At 36.3% G+C, this 18,312-nt stretch overlaps 1 protein-coding gene across 1 annotated transcript in view; it reads right to left on the bottom strand.

Annotated features, from left to right (window-relative positions):
* The window catches only part of LOC126284101 (xanthine dehydrogenase-like), a 301,701-nt gene that overhangs the window by 41,324 nt on the left and 242,065 nt on the right, over positions 1–18,312 (bottom strand). Inside the window, exons 18-19 of the mRNA XM_049982754.1 lie at positions 3,955–4,150; positions 3,034–3,224 (exon numbers count right to left, since the gene is read on the bottom strand). Of these exons, the coding sequence (XP_049838711.1) occupies positions 3,034–3,224; positions 3,955–4,150 (387 nt within the window). The remainder of the gene's footprint in view (positions 1–3,033; positions 3,225–3,954; positions 4,151–18,312) is intronic.

Raw genomic sequence — 18,312 nt, 5'->3', positions numbered from 1 at the left:
TGTGTGTGTGAGAGTGTACACCTGTCCTTTTTTCCCTCTAAGGGAAGTCTTTTCACTCCCGGGATTGGAATGACTCCTTACCCTCTCCCTTAAAACCCACATCCTTTCGTCTTTCCCTCTCCTTCCCTCTTTCCTGAAGAAGCAACCGTCGGTTGCGAAAGCTAGAAATTCTGTGTGTGTGTTTGTGTGTTTTATTTATTGTGCCTATCTACCAGCACTTTCCGCCTTGGTAAATCTTGGAATCTTTGTTTTTAATATATTTTTCCCATGTGGAAGTTTCTTTCATTTTAGAAAGAAACTTCCACATGGGAAAAATATATTAAAAACAAAGACTTACCAAGTGGGAAAGCACCGGTAGACAGACACAATAAAATAACACACAAAAACACACACACAAAATTTCGAGCTTTCGCAACCGGTGGCTGCTTTGTCAGGAAATGTTACAGGCTTCTGATGTTACTGCATCTTGCATAAATTGAACACAATGTGAAAGTAAAATGTATTCTAATGATATTTGCGAGTGGCCAAACAACTCTGACAGTGATGATTGGATTATGAAAGGAAGTAGCAAAGTTCAGCATATGAACAGTAGTTTTTTGTCTTCAATGAAAAAATATGAGAAGGAAAATAAGCCAAGATTCTGTAGATAGTCATTTTTCACACATAAAGATTATCTAACAAATAAAACTTACATGAGAGATTGGTTACTACTCAGGAAGCAGAGGGCAACAGCTCTGTTTTGTTTGCAAAATGATGGATTCTGTTGGCTCACCACAGTTTACAAAAGACAGATGAACTGGAAGAATGCAAATATTTTGCTGAAGCAACATGAACAAAATAGTTTACATAGAAAAGTGATAATTTTCCTGTTAGTTCTAAAAGCAAGGATGCATATGTCAATTCTCAACTTGTAATCCAAACTGAGAGCAAACAAATATACTGGCGAACACTCTTAGAATGAACTGTTGTGGTTAAGAGCTTTTTAGATGAGCAAGGGCTAGCATTTCAAAGTAGTAATGAAATTGTTGTTTCCCCCCCACAATGGAAATTATTTAGGGTTATTAGAATTACTATCCAAATTTGATGTTTTTCTGACCCAACAAATATGTATTCATCAAATAAAGGAAAGGAAAATACGTCATATTTGTCAAAAACAATGTGTGAGGAATTTATCCATCTAATTGCACCAGCCATACTGGACCACATTATATGTGAAATTAAGAGATTCAAATACTATTCAGTTTCAATGGATTCTGCTCCTAATAATCTCGTGTCTATCATCTGACTCTGATAGTGTGTGATGTCTGATCATCCGGAAGGTTATATTGCTGGACAGCTTCCACAAAGCTTACTAACTTTTCTTAACAGAGAATTTAATTAATATCAGAGATTTTCATGGGCAAAGCTGTGACAATGCCAGTAACATAAGTGGCAGGTACACCAGCTTAGAAGCACGAATTAAAGACATAAAATAAGTACCCTGAATATGTTCCCTGTTTCTCACATTCGCTAAATTTGTTTGCCAATTGTGCTGGAGAATGTTGTACAGAATTATCAATTTTCTCAGGTTTCCTTGGAAGTCTCTGTACATTTCTTTTCTGCTTCTGCCTTCTTTTGAAAGCACTGAAAAATGATAGTACTAAAACTCCAATTTTGAAAAGATTATAGGACACTAGGTGAATGGCCAGAGGTAATGCTACAAAGGCACTTTAATTTGGTTTTCACATGATCAAACAAGTAAAATGAGTAAGATGAAACAGTAATAATGTGTGTCACATGGAACAGAATCCTAGAATACTTCCAAATGACTAGCGCTTCACTGCAGTTGTCTGATCGAGATCTGAGTACCGAGTATGCACTTTATAAATCCTTACTTGAATATACCCAAGCTCTGAGGTTTTCATTTTCAGAAATTGAGGCAAAAGCCAATCCTTGACTAGCTGTGAAGAATATCAGGAACAAACGCCAAGAAAACACAAGTGAAATACAAAGTACCACCATTTTAGAGGGCCAACTACGCTCAGTGAAGTTGTAGAAAATCAAACACCTGGACAACATTTTGAATTTTGGGTGTTTATTGTGATAACTTACAACGTACTGGCTGCATTAGCTAAACATTTGGAAAAATACCACCAACTGACTAATGCTTTTGGAATATTATGGGACTTTAAATATCTTACAGCAGGAGAGATCTTGAAAAGGACTTACCCAGATGATTTACAAGAGGTAATTATCTGGTGTAATTTGCTGAGCTGCTGAAAATGGATATCACTGCTGCCATTGGCAGAAAAAAGAATGAAGGTTTGGCATTACAAATTTGCACATATTTAATGGAAAACTTGTTAGGACTGTGTTTTCCAAATGTAGAAATAGTCTTATGCATTTACTTATCTTTAAAGATCATCAACTCCAGGGGAGAACATTCTTTTTCAACATTAAGGTGCATTAAAAATAAATTAAGAAATATGATATGGCAGGAACATATAAATGACCTCAGTATTATGAACATTGAATATGAATTGCCCAGAGACATTGATGTAGCCTACATTATTTCTAAATCTGCCGAAATTAAATTAATAAAAGTTTATTTGTAACAATCTAGTTTGATTTTATATCCTAAACCATATGAACTATACAAACCAAGGGCCTTTTGTCAGAATTTGCTATGGGCCTCACACTTGCTTGATCTGGTTCTGTATTTGAGTATGCTATACTGATAATATAAGATTTATTTGTTGAGAGAAACCATAGGTACTACAGTATGCTTGTGTTTTTTTTTTTTAATGTTGTAGTTGTAAAGTGTCACATACGTATATTTGTACAACAATCTTTGTACAGCTATGAATTCTCACTGATGTTGTGTGGATTACCTGATTAATATTAAGTTATTTGATTGTGGCCTAGGAAGCTGAAAGTTGATTCATAATGAACTATCAAATAAATGCTATTGTGGAACACTACTACTGTGTATTCAAGTTTTTAGTTAAGTTTCATATAAGACAAAAACAGTTAACAGATTTTAATTTATGGTACCTTATTAAAGTCTTGAACAGCAACTACTCTATTAGAATAATCTGATTTAGTCTTCCAGTAAGAGATCATATCAGCAATTCTTTCTTCATTTTTGGCCAGGTTCTTTAACTTCACCTCAACAGCATCTTTTCCAAGTTCTTTTGCAATATGCTCCATAATGTTTTCAATGAATGCAATACCTTCAGTAGTACCTAAAAAATGGAAATCTATAATGTAAATATTTAAAACTCTAGAAAATTGAGATTTTTCGATTATGGAGCCCAAACATATGACAATGGTAACAGTTCACCTATAGTTAAAATGGTAAATTTTTTGTGTGGAAAAATGGAAACTAATACAAAAACTTCATCCTCACTTTATAATTTGTTCATAAGCTGTTCTCTTTACTTCTTATGTTTGTAACGTGTAAACTACATTTAATATTTTGAAGCTGAGTTTTTCAGATAGTCAGTTCATTTACACAAGTATAATTTATTGTCTCATTATCACATTTTAGTTGTCCTACTTATTTAAAAGCTGATAACATTTGAGATATTATTGTTCAACATTTTTAAAGCAAGTATATGGAACAAAAATTTGTAATAGGTCACTAAACCATAGAAAATTTTCAAATATTAATGTAAGGCACTTAATTTTTCTATATCAATATGACTGTTTGGCATATGGCAGTGGAACTTATAAATTTGCTCATAAAAATCTCAGTCAATGTCATATATTTGTTACCCTTCCTGAGTTCACCATAATTCTTAAATTGCATATCCTTCATTTTAGCACTTGTTTTTCTATTAGTTTAACTTGATCGCCTTTGGTTATGATGATTTATAGGCAAAATAATGGTCTTCTTCTGACTTGTATATCAATAAAGGAAACAAAAGGAAGCAGCAAGGTTAATGAATAATGAATGAAAAGTGTCTTACTAACCTGGAGATCTACACCAAGTGTTGCTTGGCAAGTCTGTGAAGACAACACTGGCTGTCACTTTCCATGTACTTATGTCATAGCAGTTTGGTAGGTTAGCAAGCATAAAAATTACAGGATGATCATTAAGTGAATCCCCACAGTTATGGTATGTGTTTCCTTCCAAGTATGTTATGGTTCCATCATCTTCCACTCCAACCTGAAAAGAAGTAGGGATTTGATTTACATTATTACTTTCCTGATGAATCTGATGAGAACAGGATGGTCACAGAACTGTTCACAGTAGTTCACTCTCTGCCCTAATTTCCTGTTTCTAACAGTTACTGGCATTAAATTTTAACAAATGAGTACAAAATTGAATAAACACACTTCCTCATCATAACTGAAACTCTCACAGCAGTCCCTCATGAATCCTACTCACTGTTTTATCATTACCTTCAATACTTATCTTCTACCCTTTTCACTTCAATGGCAACCTTTATATCAAGATTGAGCCTTTGCCTTTTCCTTCTCATATTTTCTAGCTTTCCTACTATGTTCAGACTTCTGACATTCCATGATCTGACTCATAAAATGTTATCCAATCATGGGTTATTCCATGTTTTTTTCATGGTCACCTCCCCTTTGACAGTCCCCTTCTGGAGATCTGAATGGGGCACTAACATGATATCTTTGCCAATGGATGCTTTTGTATCCTCACGCCATTGATCATTGATGATTCTTCCACTTTTGCTGGACGTTTCCCACCCCCAAGAGCAAGGAGCATCCTGAACCTCTGGCCACTCTTCCATCATCTTTGACAAGCCCATTGGCAAAATGATGGTGGCTTCTTGTGCAGAGGTCTCCGGTCGCCATTTCTGATGATTTGTTATTAAAATTTAAGCAGTGCATGTATTCTAACCCGAGACGTTGGTTGTTTTGATTCTTTTTAAAGATACTACCCATAGATCACATGACTGCAAAAAAGCGTCTAACAAGGCCAGAAGTTCGTGGTTGTAAGCTGACCACAGTTACTATCATCAATAAGTTTTCATAATACATAGTAGCAGTTGTTGCTCATTTACAGTTTGTTGCAAAACTGCCCCAAATGATATTTCATGGGTGTATGCCATTATGGGCTTTTGTGCCAAAGGTATTGGGTATTGCATAATGGTGACAAACAGAGGGCACTCTGGTATTGCATAATGGTGACAAACAGAGGGCACTCTTTCATTATGTCAAATGCAAGTTGCATGTTGGAGATTCATAGCAGGGGAATACTCCAAGTATTTTTACCCAACAAGCTATTATTTAAGGGAGCCTTAATTTCCACAGCATGAGGAATTTGACACCTATACAGTTAATAATTTCAAGAAATCTTCAAAGTTCATGTAATGGGGTGGTGTATGGAGTCTACCGGATGAGAATTGTGCATTCATGTGTTAGTCTGACACTGTCTCACATCACTGTGTGTTCCAAGAATGTAATCTTCTTCTTGTGTAACTGGCATTTTTCCTTGTTTACCACTATTCCAAATTCATCCTATGCACAGAAGGCAAATTTCAGGTATTCCTCATGCTGCTTGGACAAAGAAGAGAAATCAGTCTATTTTCTATGTACAGAAAACAGAACAGAAGGTGATGTTATGTGTATTTGGTGGTTTAGTGCCATGTGTAAGTGGAAGCATGTAAATTGGAGCTGATAAGTAGTTTCTGTGCCAGTGTACTGCATTTTGTGCATGTTCTTATGATATCTGTTTACTCCATAATGTCTGTGTGTTCTGAGTTTAGTTACTCCATATTACTGTTGCTCCTGGTAGTGATGAGTATCCTGCTGTTCTTGATATATTATTATGCCCAGGAAAGATTTTGTTGTTGGTTAAGCATTTCTGAGCTTTCATTCATCTTCTGTTAAAATATGTTTTACAAGGTAGTAAATAGACTCATTATCCATCAATAAAGATTTTTAATCCAGCTCAATTTCTAATCTCAGAATGAATATGTTATTTCAAATATCAGTCAGCTCAAATTACACTGAACCTGACAAGTGGTTCACACATAAGTAGAAGCCACCTTTTGATAAGCAGGAATTATGGCTGACTCAACAAGATTCATTCTTTTCTTGAGTCAACTTGAACACTGCAATGCTGTGGAAATACAAGATGTGATTACTGCACCACCTCAAGAGAATTCATACAAAAAGCTTAAATTTGAATTAATCCAAAAAGTTGCAGTGTCACACAAGGAGCAAATTCAGCAAGTGTTGACACAAGAAGGTGCAGTCAGTCACAAACCATTACAATATCTGCATGACCTGTGGAACACGGTGTGTACAGTTACCATTCCTGACAATTTATTAAGCACACTGTGAAACAGCAGACTACTGCTGTATGTCAAATCTGTCATAGTGTCACAAATGGAAATGTCATTGGAAATGGTGGTGAAGTTTGCCAACTGTATTCAAGTTGCCATTGCACCCACTCATGTTAGTACAGTGAAAGTGCTGGGTGGGAGTGTAACAGTGACTGCAATAGCCATGCGCACAGAGTTCAACGCACTGGGAGCAAAAGCGGAGACATTATGCACATAGATTGGTGAACTGGTGTTGCAAGCTGGTGCTTGAAATGCTGGAGGATCTTATCTCTGGAGATCCAGAAGTGCACCATCAACCAATGTTGTGTCATGTAATATGGACCGACCCATGTGATGGTACCATTGTAAGTTTATCCAGTAGGCATGGAAATGTACAGCACCCTGCTCATTCCCAAATACCAATGGCAGTCAGTCATAGCTCAAACCAGCTACCTTATGAAGTCCCAATGCCTGTTCATTAGTGACAGAAGTTCTGGCCAGAAGTACCAAATATATGCTGGTTCAGACTTAATTGTCTTAACTTGCACTTCAATACATTGCTACAGCCCCACGGAGTGGCCATGCAGTTTGAGGCATCATGTCACGGAAGTCCTCCCTTAGGCATGGGTGTGTCTGTTGTTCTTAACATAAAAGTTAGTTTAAGTAGTGTGTAAGTCTAGAGACTGATGACGTAAGCAGTTTGGTCCCTTAGGAATTCATGCACATTTGAACATTTGAACATTACTACACATTGCTGACTGCAGTCTGTTTATCTGCCACTAATAATTCATCAGTCTTCACAAATGGAACTCAGCAGATTGAACTGAGTTTGTGAATACACCAACAGCTCACCTGGGATTTCACCATCATGGACATCATGGAAGCCATCGTAGGAGCTGATCTTTTGGCACATGACCACCTCACATCAGCTGTGTCCAATGCTCAGCTGGTTGATGGTGTTACCAAACTGAAAGCCACAGGAATCCACTGAGATGCAACTGTGCAAGATTTGGCTCCCAAGTACAAATAACTACTGTCTGTAGCCAGGAGTTTGAATCGAATTTGTTTGCACAGCTGGCATGGTTCTGTGGACACTAAACAACCAGCTACCATTCCCCCCTCCTAATAATGGCAAAATTGAGCTCTGAAGATGGAGCTCATGTGCCATGGGACTGCATGAATGACTGCACTTCTTACAGTTCTTCTGGGACTACCAACCACTCACAAACCAGACATCAGCTCATTAGCTGTGGAACTGGTCTATGGTGAAATACTGCATGTCCCTGGTGAATCCATTGATGACAGTTCTCTACAGGCAATGACGCAAGACCAACTGGATTTTCTCTGTTGATTATGAGACTGTATTACTCAGATATGTTGACCCAAGGTCACCAGGCATTGTGCACCAGCCACTTACTTGCATCATGATCTAGACAGATTCTCACATATAAAGCACTGAATGAACATTGTCAAGCCACCCTTGCAATCTCCTTACACTGGACCATATCATGTCTTAATAAGAGGTAAGCAGACACTGTACATTGCTGTAAATGACAAGTTTACAACCATGTTAACAAACCATGTGAAGCTGCGTATATTTTCCACAAGTTACCACCAGCCACTGCAGCATCAAGACCACAGCAACATCATCAAGAACCAACGACACAATCTTCACTGGATTTAAAACAGCCAGCCCATGCAGAATGATAGAAGGTCCACAAGAGCTGGTCTGGTGGTGGTGGTGGTGGTGGTGGTGGTGGAGGGTAGTGTTTAACGTCCCGTCGAGCTGGTCTGGTCACCATATGCATTTTCCAGCCCATTTCTGAGATGATGCTCCTCTTCCAAGAAGGGGGCTGATGTAGTATCTACTACACATGCCATAGCATCAGTCAAGATCTGTGCCAGGCAGTGATGTTATGTGTATTCAGTGATGTTGTGTCACACATGTGTGGTGACATATGAATCACACCTCTCAATCGGTTTCTGCATCAGCCACAAGGCATGCTGTGTTTTGTATAAGTTCTTATGATTTCATTGACATGTGAATTTTGGTATGCTTTTCTTTGGTCCATGTTTTGTTGTTCTGTACTTACTTTCACTCCTGATTACATTAGTAATGAGTATCCTGCTGTTTGTGTAATATTTTTACCTTCAGAAATGATTTTGCTATCAATTATGCATTTCTGTTCTTCTACTCACTGTCTGCAATGATCTGATTCATGAGCTAGTAGACAGAGCAAGTTATCAGCCAATAAACAATTTTAATCCAGCCCAAATTCTAGTCTCAGACTGAATACATTATTTCATATGTAAGTGAGCTCAAATTATACTTAATCTTACAATATGGAACACAGAAAGTGTTAGAAATCTTGTTTCTGGAAGAGTGGAGGTCCTTCAAAGTGTTTGTCTTCTGGGCAGTCTGATCCCTAATGCCATATTATGATGAGGCACGTGGAAGAACTAGACATAATGCTTTGAGGGGAAGAAGATTCACTGATACCACAGTCACTGAGTGTATATTCTCCGCGCCTACTTCATGAAGTCCATGGTTGGAGAGAGTATGATTTCAACTGAGCAATACACTTGTGAATGTTATGTACTGCATCTGTATGGAACAGTTTTACATCATTATCTACAATGTTCATAGCATCCAACTCTAACAAGGATTGATTGAGTTTTTTTTTCAGGTATTTATATTTCTAGTTTTCCTTGGGGGATCCAGTAAAGTTGTTTATGATAATCTTTAATTTTTCTCCATTTTGTAACATGGTGTGGAGATGAGGAATGGGAGGTGGAGGTTGCTTTGTGATGGAAATAGTGTTAATTGTTAACAATAATAGCTGATGCTTAACCTCAGATTTTGTCATGCATTTGTCATGCAAATTTTTGTGTAACATCAGTGAAGTCAGAATCCATAATTTGCCAATAACACCAGGAATTGAATCGCCAATATCTCTATCATGAAGTACTCCCTCACTAAAACTGGGGCAAAGAAAGTAGTGATGGAGAGAATTGGCGCCCAACAGTTGTTTGTTGATGTATGCCACCATGAATTTCCATACCAACGATGGGCCCAGACCTATGTCAACAATGCAAATGATAGTACCATACATCACAATAGATATATCATTCACCACTTGGAGCTGTAGAAGAGATCCTGAAGTTGGAAGACTGGCAGCTGTTTTCAGGTTGTGCTTATTTCAAAGTCCAAGTAAACAAAAAGACACTGGCCTGTGTTTTTGTTAAGAAAATATAAATGATTTGCTTTGACCCATGAGGCAGATGGTTTGGCTTATGAACATAAGGTTTATGAATACTTGATTTTTTGTGTGACCTGTAGTTTGTCCTGAAAGCTATGATCATTGTTTGAGTGTGAGAATGATTTAGAGCATTTTTAACACCTGCTCCTAATTGGGAATGAAACCCTCAACAGCATACATGGTGTCGCCTGTTGCTGGGAGTATAAGTGACATCAGAAGAGGAATGGTCTGCCACATGCCACCAATCATGAGGCATACAGGAATCTAAATGGCACTGACCTCCATCAAATGAGTCATGTTTCTTCGGATGTGTGTGGATAGTATCAGATTATGGTCATGGTGTCATGGTGTAATTTATATGACACTGTTGTAAACCACTGGTGTCTTCTGGATAACAATGGCATCCATCTTACAATGCAAAATTTTGGTCAGCAATCTGTAATTTGTTGTTGCATGTTTCACTCGCAATAGTAATTCAAAGAAACCTGGACTTGAGGGAGCAACTTGCTTATCCATATCACCCACAGTGCATCATCAGTCTTAAGGTTAGTGTCCACTTACTCTCTTAGATGGTACAAGAGCTGTGAAGATGCACTGCCTTTAAGTTTTTGTGTATGAATCACTTTATGAATTTGCTTCTCTGGTGATTTGACTAACAGTTGCAGAAAAGCAGCCTTTGTTGTTTCAAACTTGCAGGTGGCTTGGGACAACAGAATTCTGTAACTGATGACTAATGTATAGACCCCAACATTACACAGTAGAACAGAATATTTCACCTTGTCACCAAAGACATTGTTGTCATGCGGAACAGTTTCTGCTACAGTAAGCCAAGCCCATGGGTGTTAAGTTTCAAATAATGGCAGTGAAGGTAGTGCACACTGTGGGGTATGAACATCATTAAAGTGTGTCTTTATGGCAACAAGTAAAGTGACCCAAGGGTGTTGTCATACATCATACAGAATCCCTTACATCAAGATCAGTGCAGTAGATAAATTGTAACTCTTCATGCTTGACCTGAACAGTTGGTTTCCATAAGATGGAAGGAACAGGTTTGTCTGATCAAATACTGGTGTGGAAGCACAATGGGAAGGGTACATGTTGCGGTCAGGATTGTGCAATTTCACATGAAAATCTGATTAAGGTTAAGAAATACATGTTTGTAATGATGTCTTTTGAGCTGTCTCTATAATGAAACCAATAAGGTCCATGGGCAGTGTCAGAATACTGTGTTGCACATTGTCCGTGTGGTCTTTCATTAGAGTGGGTGAAGAAATTCAGTGCCTCTTAATCTTTTATTCATAAATAAACTGCTCCATATTATTTGTTGCACTTTGTAATCCACTCAAAATAGTATCTGGTTGGGCAAAAGATACCAGTACCTTTTGTCTTGTATCACTATTCATTGTTTAGTAGGAATACAGTGTTGATTATTTCAGAAATGCTAATAAAGCACTCTGCTCATCACAAGTCACAAGTGTGCAAAATTCCGTGCAAGTGAGTAGGTGCAATAATAAAACTGATTGCTGGCCGAAGTGGCTGTGGCTACAGTCTGGAACCGTGCGACCGCTACTGTCGCAGGTTGGAATCCTGCCTCGGGCATGGATGTGTGTGATGTCCTTAGGTTAGTTAGATTTAAGTAATGCTAAGTTCTAGGGGACTAATGACTTCAGAAGTTAAGTCCCATAGTGCTCAGAGCCATTTGAACCATTTTTTGAAACTGATCCAGTTTATTTGCATAAAATGAAAGAGGCTGAAATGCTCATACATTAAAGTCAGCTACCATTAATGGACTGGTCAAACAGCTAACAACATAAGAAATTAATCACACACATATATATTGATCCTTGGTCTCAGTTTCTGTCACTGAACTTACCTTTACAAGTCATTGTACCCAAACTAGCATCATACAGCAAAACACAACTTGGATATCACTGAAATTTCATTTTTAGTTTGTCTCTCTCAATATGCCAATACCACTGAAATAAATTTTATGTTGGGTTAACATTTTATTTGGTGGATTTGATACATATATTCAGCTACTAAGTCCATCAGATAGATATATTATTCCACCATATTTTAAGCAAGGGAAGCATGAACATAAAAGTATCTCAGTTATGTAGGTGGGGTGTTTAAGGTGTATTTTGTTTTCACTATCTTTATGGCCTTAATTTACACCAGTTCCATCCATCTACTCCATTTGATTTTATTCCAAAGGTTACCTGCTTCTATTTTTCCTCTTATTTTCAGCACTGTATATGATGTATTTTAATGTTCCCATCTCTATTCATTATCTCAGTCAAGTTTGTCTGCTCATTTGTGACAGCAGACAGCTACAAATTTGGAATTTACACCTTAACTGGTGGCTCATTTTTACTTCAATTTATTTTTTTATTTTTTCTAGCGTCTAACTTTTCTTTCTTTTGATGAAAACCAAGCACATTTCATTAATAAAGGAGCTGAGACTATAAATTTAGGATTTGATACCAGGCTAGTTAACTTCATGATCCAATAATACCAACATTGAGAATTGACAAATAATGCAGAAATGCACCCTGCCTGTAGTCTTAGATCTTCATAAAGATTATTTATAATTAATTTCAAAGGATCTGCATATTACAATGAATATGAAACAATGTGCCTAATTTTTCCAAAACATGATTCTCAGAATCCTTACACTGAACAGATTCTTGGTAAAGCTCCACCCAGCTGCCAATTACATGAATTGGTATGCTGGCACCCTGTTATGAAACAGACTCATTACTTGTATATTTCCCATTTACTTTCTGCATCCACTCCATATTGTTTCCATATATTTTCTTTTTGTTAGTTACATATTTCCTTTATTTTATATGTTACCTTTGTAACTTCCTTTATCTTTCTGGATTAAATTTATGTATTGTGTTTTCATTCACTTATGCACCTGTGCACATACTTTTGCTTTTCTTCAATTTTATCATAATGAAACACAAGGTTCTTCAGTACTTGAAAATTTGTATCTGACATAAACACTGTTACAATCATTATTTTTTCATTTAATTCAGAATAAAGTATAAAATATGCAATTACCAAATTATGCACAGAAAATAAAGTATAAGAAACTTGAGAACTATGAAAAAGTATTTCTAGCTGTCTGGTCATGGTGAAATTCAGCTTTTTTTTTTTTTTTTTTTTTTTTTTTTTTTTTTTTTTTTTTTGCGTCTACATCCACAATATGCCAACTACCAGGAAGTGCACCACTTATTTGAAATTCTTCCTCTTGAGTTCATGTATGGAATGTCAGAAAAATGACTGCTGAAATGCCCCTGTGCAAGCTGTAAGTCAGTTCATGAATTTACATCATAGTAACGATAAATAGGGGGTTATAGCATGTTCCTAGATTCCTCACTTACAGTTAGTTCCTGAAACAAGTAAGAAACCTTCAATGTGACCATCTTCACAATTAAGAAGCCATTTCACCTGCATTTAATATTTTCATTATAAGATTTCAGTATCCCACTGAAAAACTTATAGTCAGGTGACATTTGCATAAAAATGAACCATGAAAGAGTAACATACCCCATAATATTGACTGTGGGAACAGTTGTTCATTACACTAACTAATCTGCTCCAAATAAATGTTGCATAGGAATGGACATGAGGGTCTGGTTAGGTCACACGGCACATGTAACTAATTACTATGTAACAAGGAAAAACCAATTATTCAGCTAAAGGAAAGAATTATTAAAGGTTACTTAGGAATGGACAGGCTGGAATGGCAGGGTCACACATCACATGTAACTAATTACTATGTATCAAGGAAAAAACAATTATTCAACTAAAGGAAAGAATTTTACTGAAAATATACAGTGGTCACTTTGACAATTATAATAATAATAATCCACACCTTATTTTGAACAAGCACATGTTTGGCACTGTATAAGGAGCGATGCATAACATGAAAATCCCTTTAGTTCTGAAATCAACACTGGTGTGGAATCAGAATATTTATACCATCATCTCTAACAGTTTGAAGGCTGCTTAATTTTATTTTGTAGTGTATTCTCTGTAATGTATATTGTGTGAAAAAATTTCATTCATTTTATATGCAATGTGTAAGACAATGTCAAATTTTAAATGTTTATTAATGGAATATCATTATTGTAATGATTTTGTGTCATAATAATGAGTCATTTATTGTTTTCTGTTAATTAAATACACATACATGAAACGGTAGAAAAAAGGGAATGTAAAATATTGTGTACAGCTTCTTTTTTGCAAAAATGGTATTACACAAACTGGCTATATTGCACATGGACGTATTTAGTTTGGAAGCTTCTTTAATTTACATTATAATGAAAGTTTTCATTTTTCAAAATTAATTAATGGAGATGGGGCACTTTGCAAAATTTCAAATTATTACAGAATTTGATTATACAGCTTTCAAGAATGTTAATTACATATGAGAAACAATTTTTATGATTCATCATTTCAAAGGCATTCCCTCCAAACCTAATACGTTTTGGGATGTGATTTACTCCTTAAAAATGAACCTGAGTGCAACAAAAAATTACACATTGCATTACTTTCCCCATTTACAAAACCACTGTGTTTCATCAATATCATTTCTTCGCACCTGAATATGTTCCCTTGTAAGTCATAAGAAATAAATATCCCAGAATATGGAACCCAATATTCATAGTCCAACCAAACTAATAAACCACTGAATGGCAGTACATCAATGAAACAAAGTGACCCAGATGTAGGAATCCAAGTTTAATATGGTTGGTGGAGCCTAAACAAATTGCATCATGGGTATACCCTAGTAACACAAAGCTACATAAAAAGCCATACAAAGACCTGATATGCAGCTAGTTTAGAGAACAAGGGGAGAGCTCACAGCAAAGGGGTAGCCAATAAAGAACAGCCAATGTTTGTCAAGCAAGTGGCTTGTTAATGGAAAAGGAGATGAAACATACCTCAGCTCCATTTAATGTGAATTCCTGGAAATGGGACATGACTGTGTACTCTGAAACACTGACACTGTGAATGTTAATAGCCATCTTATAGAGGGCTCATGCATGCAAAGTTGGTGTACAAGTACTGCTGAAGAAATGGTGATTTTTGAGAAATGCATGAATAACCAAATAATAGCAAGGAACCTTGAGATGTTTGTATACAATATATTAAGATTTGTGTGTAAAATATAACAGCAATAGTTAATCTGTGTAAAAATGTATCACTAATAACACTCAAGCAATGTGAGACAAAGAAAGCTGGGTTTCCAGTCTAATGTGCTGTTTTTTGGTCTCCCAAGATTTTCTAAATTTTTCCTAAACTACGATAGTGACAATATAGTAGTGCACCGAGTATGCTGTTAGTGAATAGTAATTTCAGATTCATAAATAAGCTTGGACCCATTGAAATTCATTTCTCATCACATACTACTTTCTAATATAGTTGCTGTGGTCTAATTAGTGATCTCAGAAATTTTGTGAATTATAATATGCAGCTAATTGAAAAGGTTAATACAGTACAACCTTACATATTAAGTAAGTGGTAGAAAACATATTTTGACTAATTAACACCTGTCATTTGAAAATAGATATCTACTAATTTTCCTTAAGATATCTAAAATTGTCTGAAACTAATCATCCATCAAATTAATTGCTTTTAAAGCTTTAGAACACTGAAAAGTACAATTACAAATTATGTAAAAATTGGTGTTAGATTCTGAACTTTGGCATTATAATTTTTTTTTATTTTTTTTTTTAGGTGTTCCATTTCACGTGCCAAATTTGGTAATTAACTCACTAATTAGAGAGTTCCATAGTTTGAGGGTCATAAAATATTTTAGTTTAGATGGCTGATTTCAATGATGAGTAGTGTAAAATATATTATTCTTAGGGAAAATTATATACAAACCTAGCACATCTGAGGTCAGGCAATCTACAGTAAAGGGAGCAGCAAATATGTCTCTTGTCATCAGCAATGTTCTGTTGTCTGCTAACTAACATTCTGACATATTTGCGTATACTGCATGTGATTTGTTTTCTTCACTCATGGGTTTAACTAATGACTTCTGTGAAAGTAATTATTAATTAATTCTGGTGAAAATTTATTAGAAGAACACAGTGATTATTGATTCCTACAAACAATGACTGGTTAGCAGGGCAGTGTGCTCATGAAACAAAGCTGTGATAATTCATGCTGTTGTTTATGTATATATTCAACATCCACAGTTAGTCATTTTTAAGTAGTGGCATAAGCGTGTAATCCGAAGTCTGACAACTGCCTTACCCAAGATTGAGCCTACATGATATTATAATAAGTAGAAAATTGGATTCTCTCCATTTCTTATCTCTTCTGCTTCCATCAGCAGTGAAATTTTTTGTCTTATTTTTATTCTGTTTGCAGTACAGTTAAACACACATTATATGACATGTACATTAATATTTTAAAATGTCATTTAGGTTCATGCAAATTTAAACTTATTTTTCAGAGTATAATTTTCAACATGTTGATTTCAATTATGCAATTAGTTTACTAGAATCCTGTTAATTGATAAATGCAGCTCAGTGAAGCTCGTAATGTACAATGTCTAGTGAGCTAACTGGAATATTTGTGTGAAGTGAAACATACTGTTAAAATGGCTGGCCTCTAAATTTGGCAGTAACATATGTTGAATTAGCTGAAACAAATTTTCTTATGAGATGTTTGATGTTGAGTGTTCAAACATTCACAATTTTCAAATGACGATTACCTATTTACTTTTTACATTCTGAACTTTGACACTGTAGCTCCATTGCTAGAGTTTTTATGAACAATATGACATGCTGTAATAACTAATTAAGACTATTCATAATTTATAAAATGTAAAACAACTTTCAAGATGGCTGTCATACTTTGCAATGTGAAAGTATAACATGGTACTGTAAAGTTTTATGAGTTATTAACCTTCAACAGATTCCAAGAACCAAACAACTGTTAAGATTCACAGTCCATTCAAAATAGAAAAATCTAATCTAGTTATTTCAAAAAATTATGGAGTTTACAAGAGTAACAAATATCTATGCACAAGTCTTTAAATAGCCCATCCAACCCCAAAAGCACACATCTGCACTGAGCTAGTGAGATGCTAACATCTCTAAGTCAGTTTTAGTAAGAGCTTGTGACTAGTACCCATGTAACATTATTTTTAAAGGTTGTGATAGTAAAGTCTACAACTGGGGATCATACAAGTAATAACTATGCCTGCCATTATGAAAAAGTCTGCACACCATTCTTAATATGCTAACACCTATGTACAAGGTGGAACCCAAACTTTTTGGGACTGGTGTTGCACTGCTAGGTGGTGAGAGCAGCATATCTTATGAATCAGTGTGGCATTCAGGTGTGAGGATGCGTTGTGTGTCCACAGTGATTTTTGTAATACTCTGTGTTTGGTGTGTGGTGATTTAATGATGGATCTGCAAACAGAGCAGCGCATGTGTATTAGATTCTGTGCAAATCTTGGGAAATGTGCTACAGAGACACTTGCAATGATTCAACTGGATTTATGGTTATGACCAAGAGACAGAGCAACAATCGTCCCAGTGGAGGAGCCTGGGCTCTCCAAGACCCAAAAAAGTGAGACAGGTGAAGAGCAAACTGAAGAGCATGATCATCATTTTCTTTTATACCAAGGGAATTGGGCACAAAGAATTTGTTCCACCCAACCAAGCAGTGATTTCTGTGTGCTACTGTGACTTTTTGTGATGGCTCCATGAAAACGTGTGGTGACGATGGCCTGAACTTTGGTGTCAAGAGAACTGATTGCTGCATCACGACAATGCGCACTGTCACATCTTCTTGCTCACCAGGACCTTTTTGGCAAAAAACAACATGGCGGTTGTACCCCAGTACCCCACCCACCGCACTCACCAGATTTGGGACCTTGCGACATTGCACTATTCCCAAAGCTGAAACTCAAGTTGAAAGGCTGTCGCTTCAATTTCTCTATAGAGGGTTCAAGAAGCATCACTGGAGGTGACAAACACCCTCAAAAAACAGGACTTCCAGAAAATGTTTGAGCAGTGGCAGAGACTCTGGGACAGGTGTGTATGTGTGGATGGAGACTACTTAAAGGGTGATGGATGGTGACCATTAGTCTAAAGGTAGGGTTTACAACAGATGGCAGCACCAGTCCCAAAAATTGTGGATACTACCTCATATAATGAGACCATGGATCCAAGGAAATTTGTGTTCAAATAACTACCATTTTACTGCTGGATATGTACAGCATTGAATTTAGCAATTGATATTATCATTGTAGTTACTTTACTTAAAAGTATGTCAAGTGTATTGCTAATTTCATATTTCTTTCACTGCACATTGTGCCACTGTAAGGTTCGACAAATAGTGTGTCTCTGAATTATACATGAATTATTCTCTTCTAGATATGTTGATGGAGGAAGATATGTGACCTCCACTCTATATAACTGTGTACTGTGAAACTGGAACTGATAATCATGAAATTGATAGGAAGTATAAAAGTGGGAAAAGCCACTTAAAGTCAGTTGTAGTGCAGAGTACATTTTTGTACTATCTGTTTAAAGCTAGTTTTCAGAATAGTTCAGCAAGCAAGATATAAGACTTCAAGAACAGAGAAAATGATATCAACACAGGTAAGGGGAATATTGTGACAGTCTTTCAGTTTTCTACACTCCAGTGTTCATAAGAATGACTGATTCCAATTGTGACTAACTGAAAGTGTAGTTAGAGGCTACTGCATTTCTACATTATGCAGAGAGCGC

The sequence above is a fragment of the Schistocerca gregaria genome, chromosome 8, assembly GCF_023897955.1.
Source record: "Schistocerca gregaria isolate iqSchGreg1 chromosome 8, iqSchGreg1.2, whole genome shotgun sequence".
NCBI classification, from domain to species: domain Eukaryota; kingdom Metazoa; phylum Arthropoda; class Insecta; order Orthoptera; family Acrididae; genus Schistocerca; species Schistocerca gregaria.
This window is presented reverse-complemented; position numbering and strand designations above follow the sequence as displayed.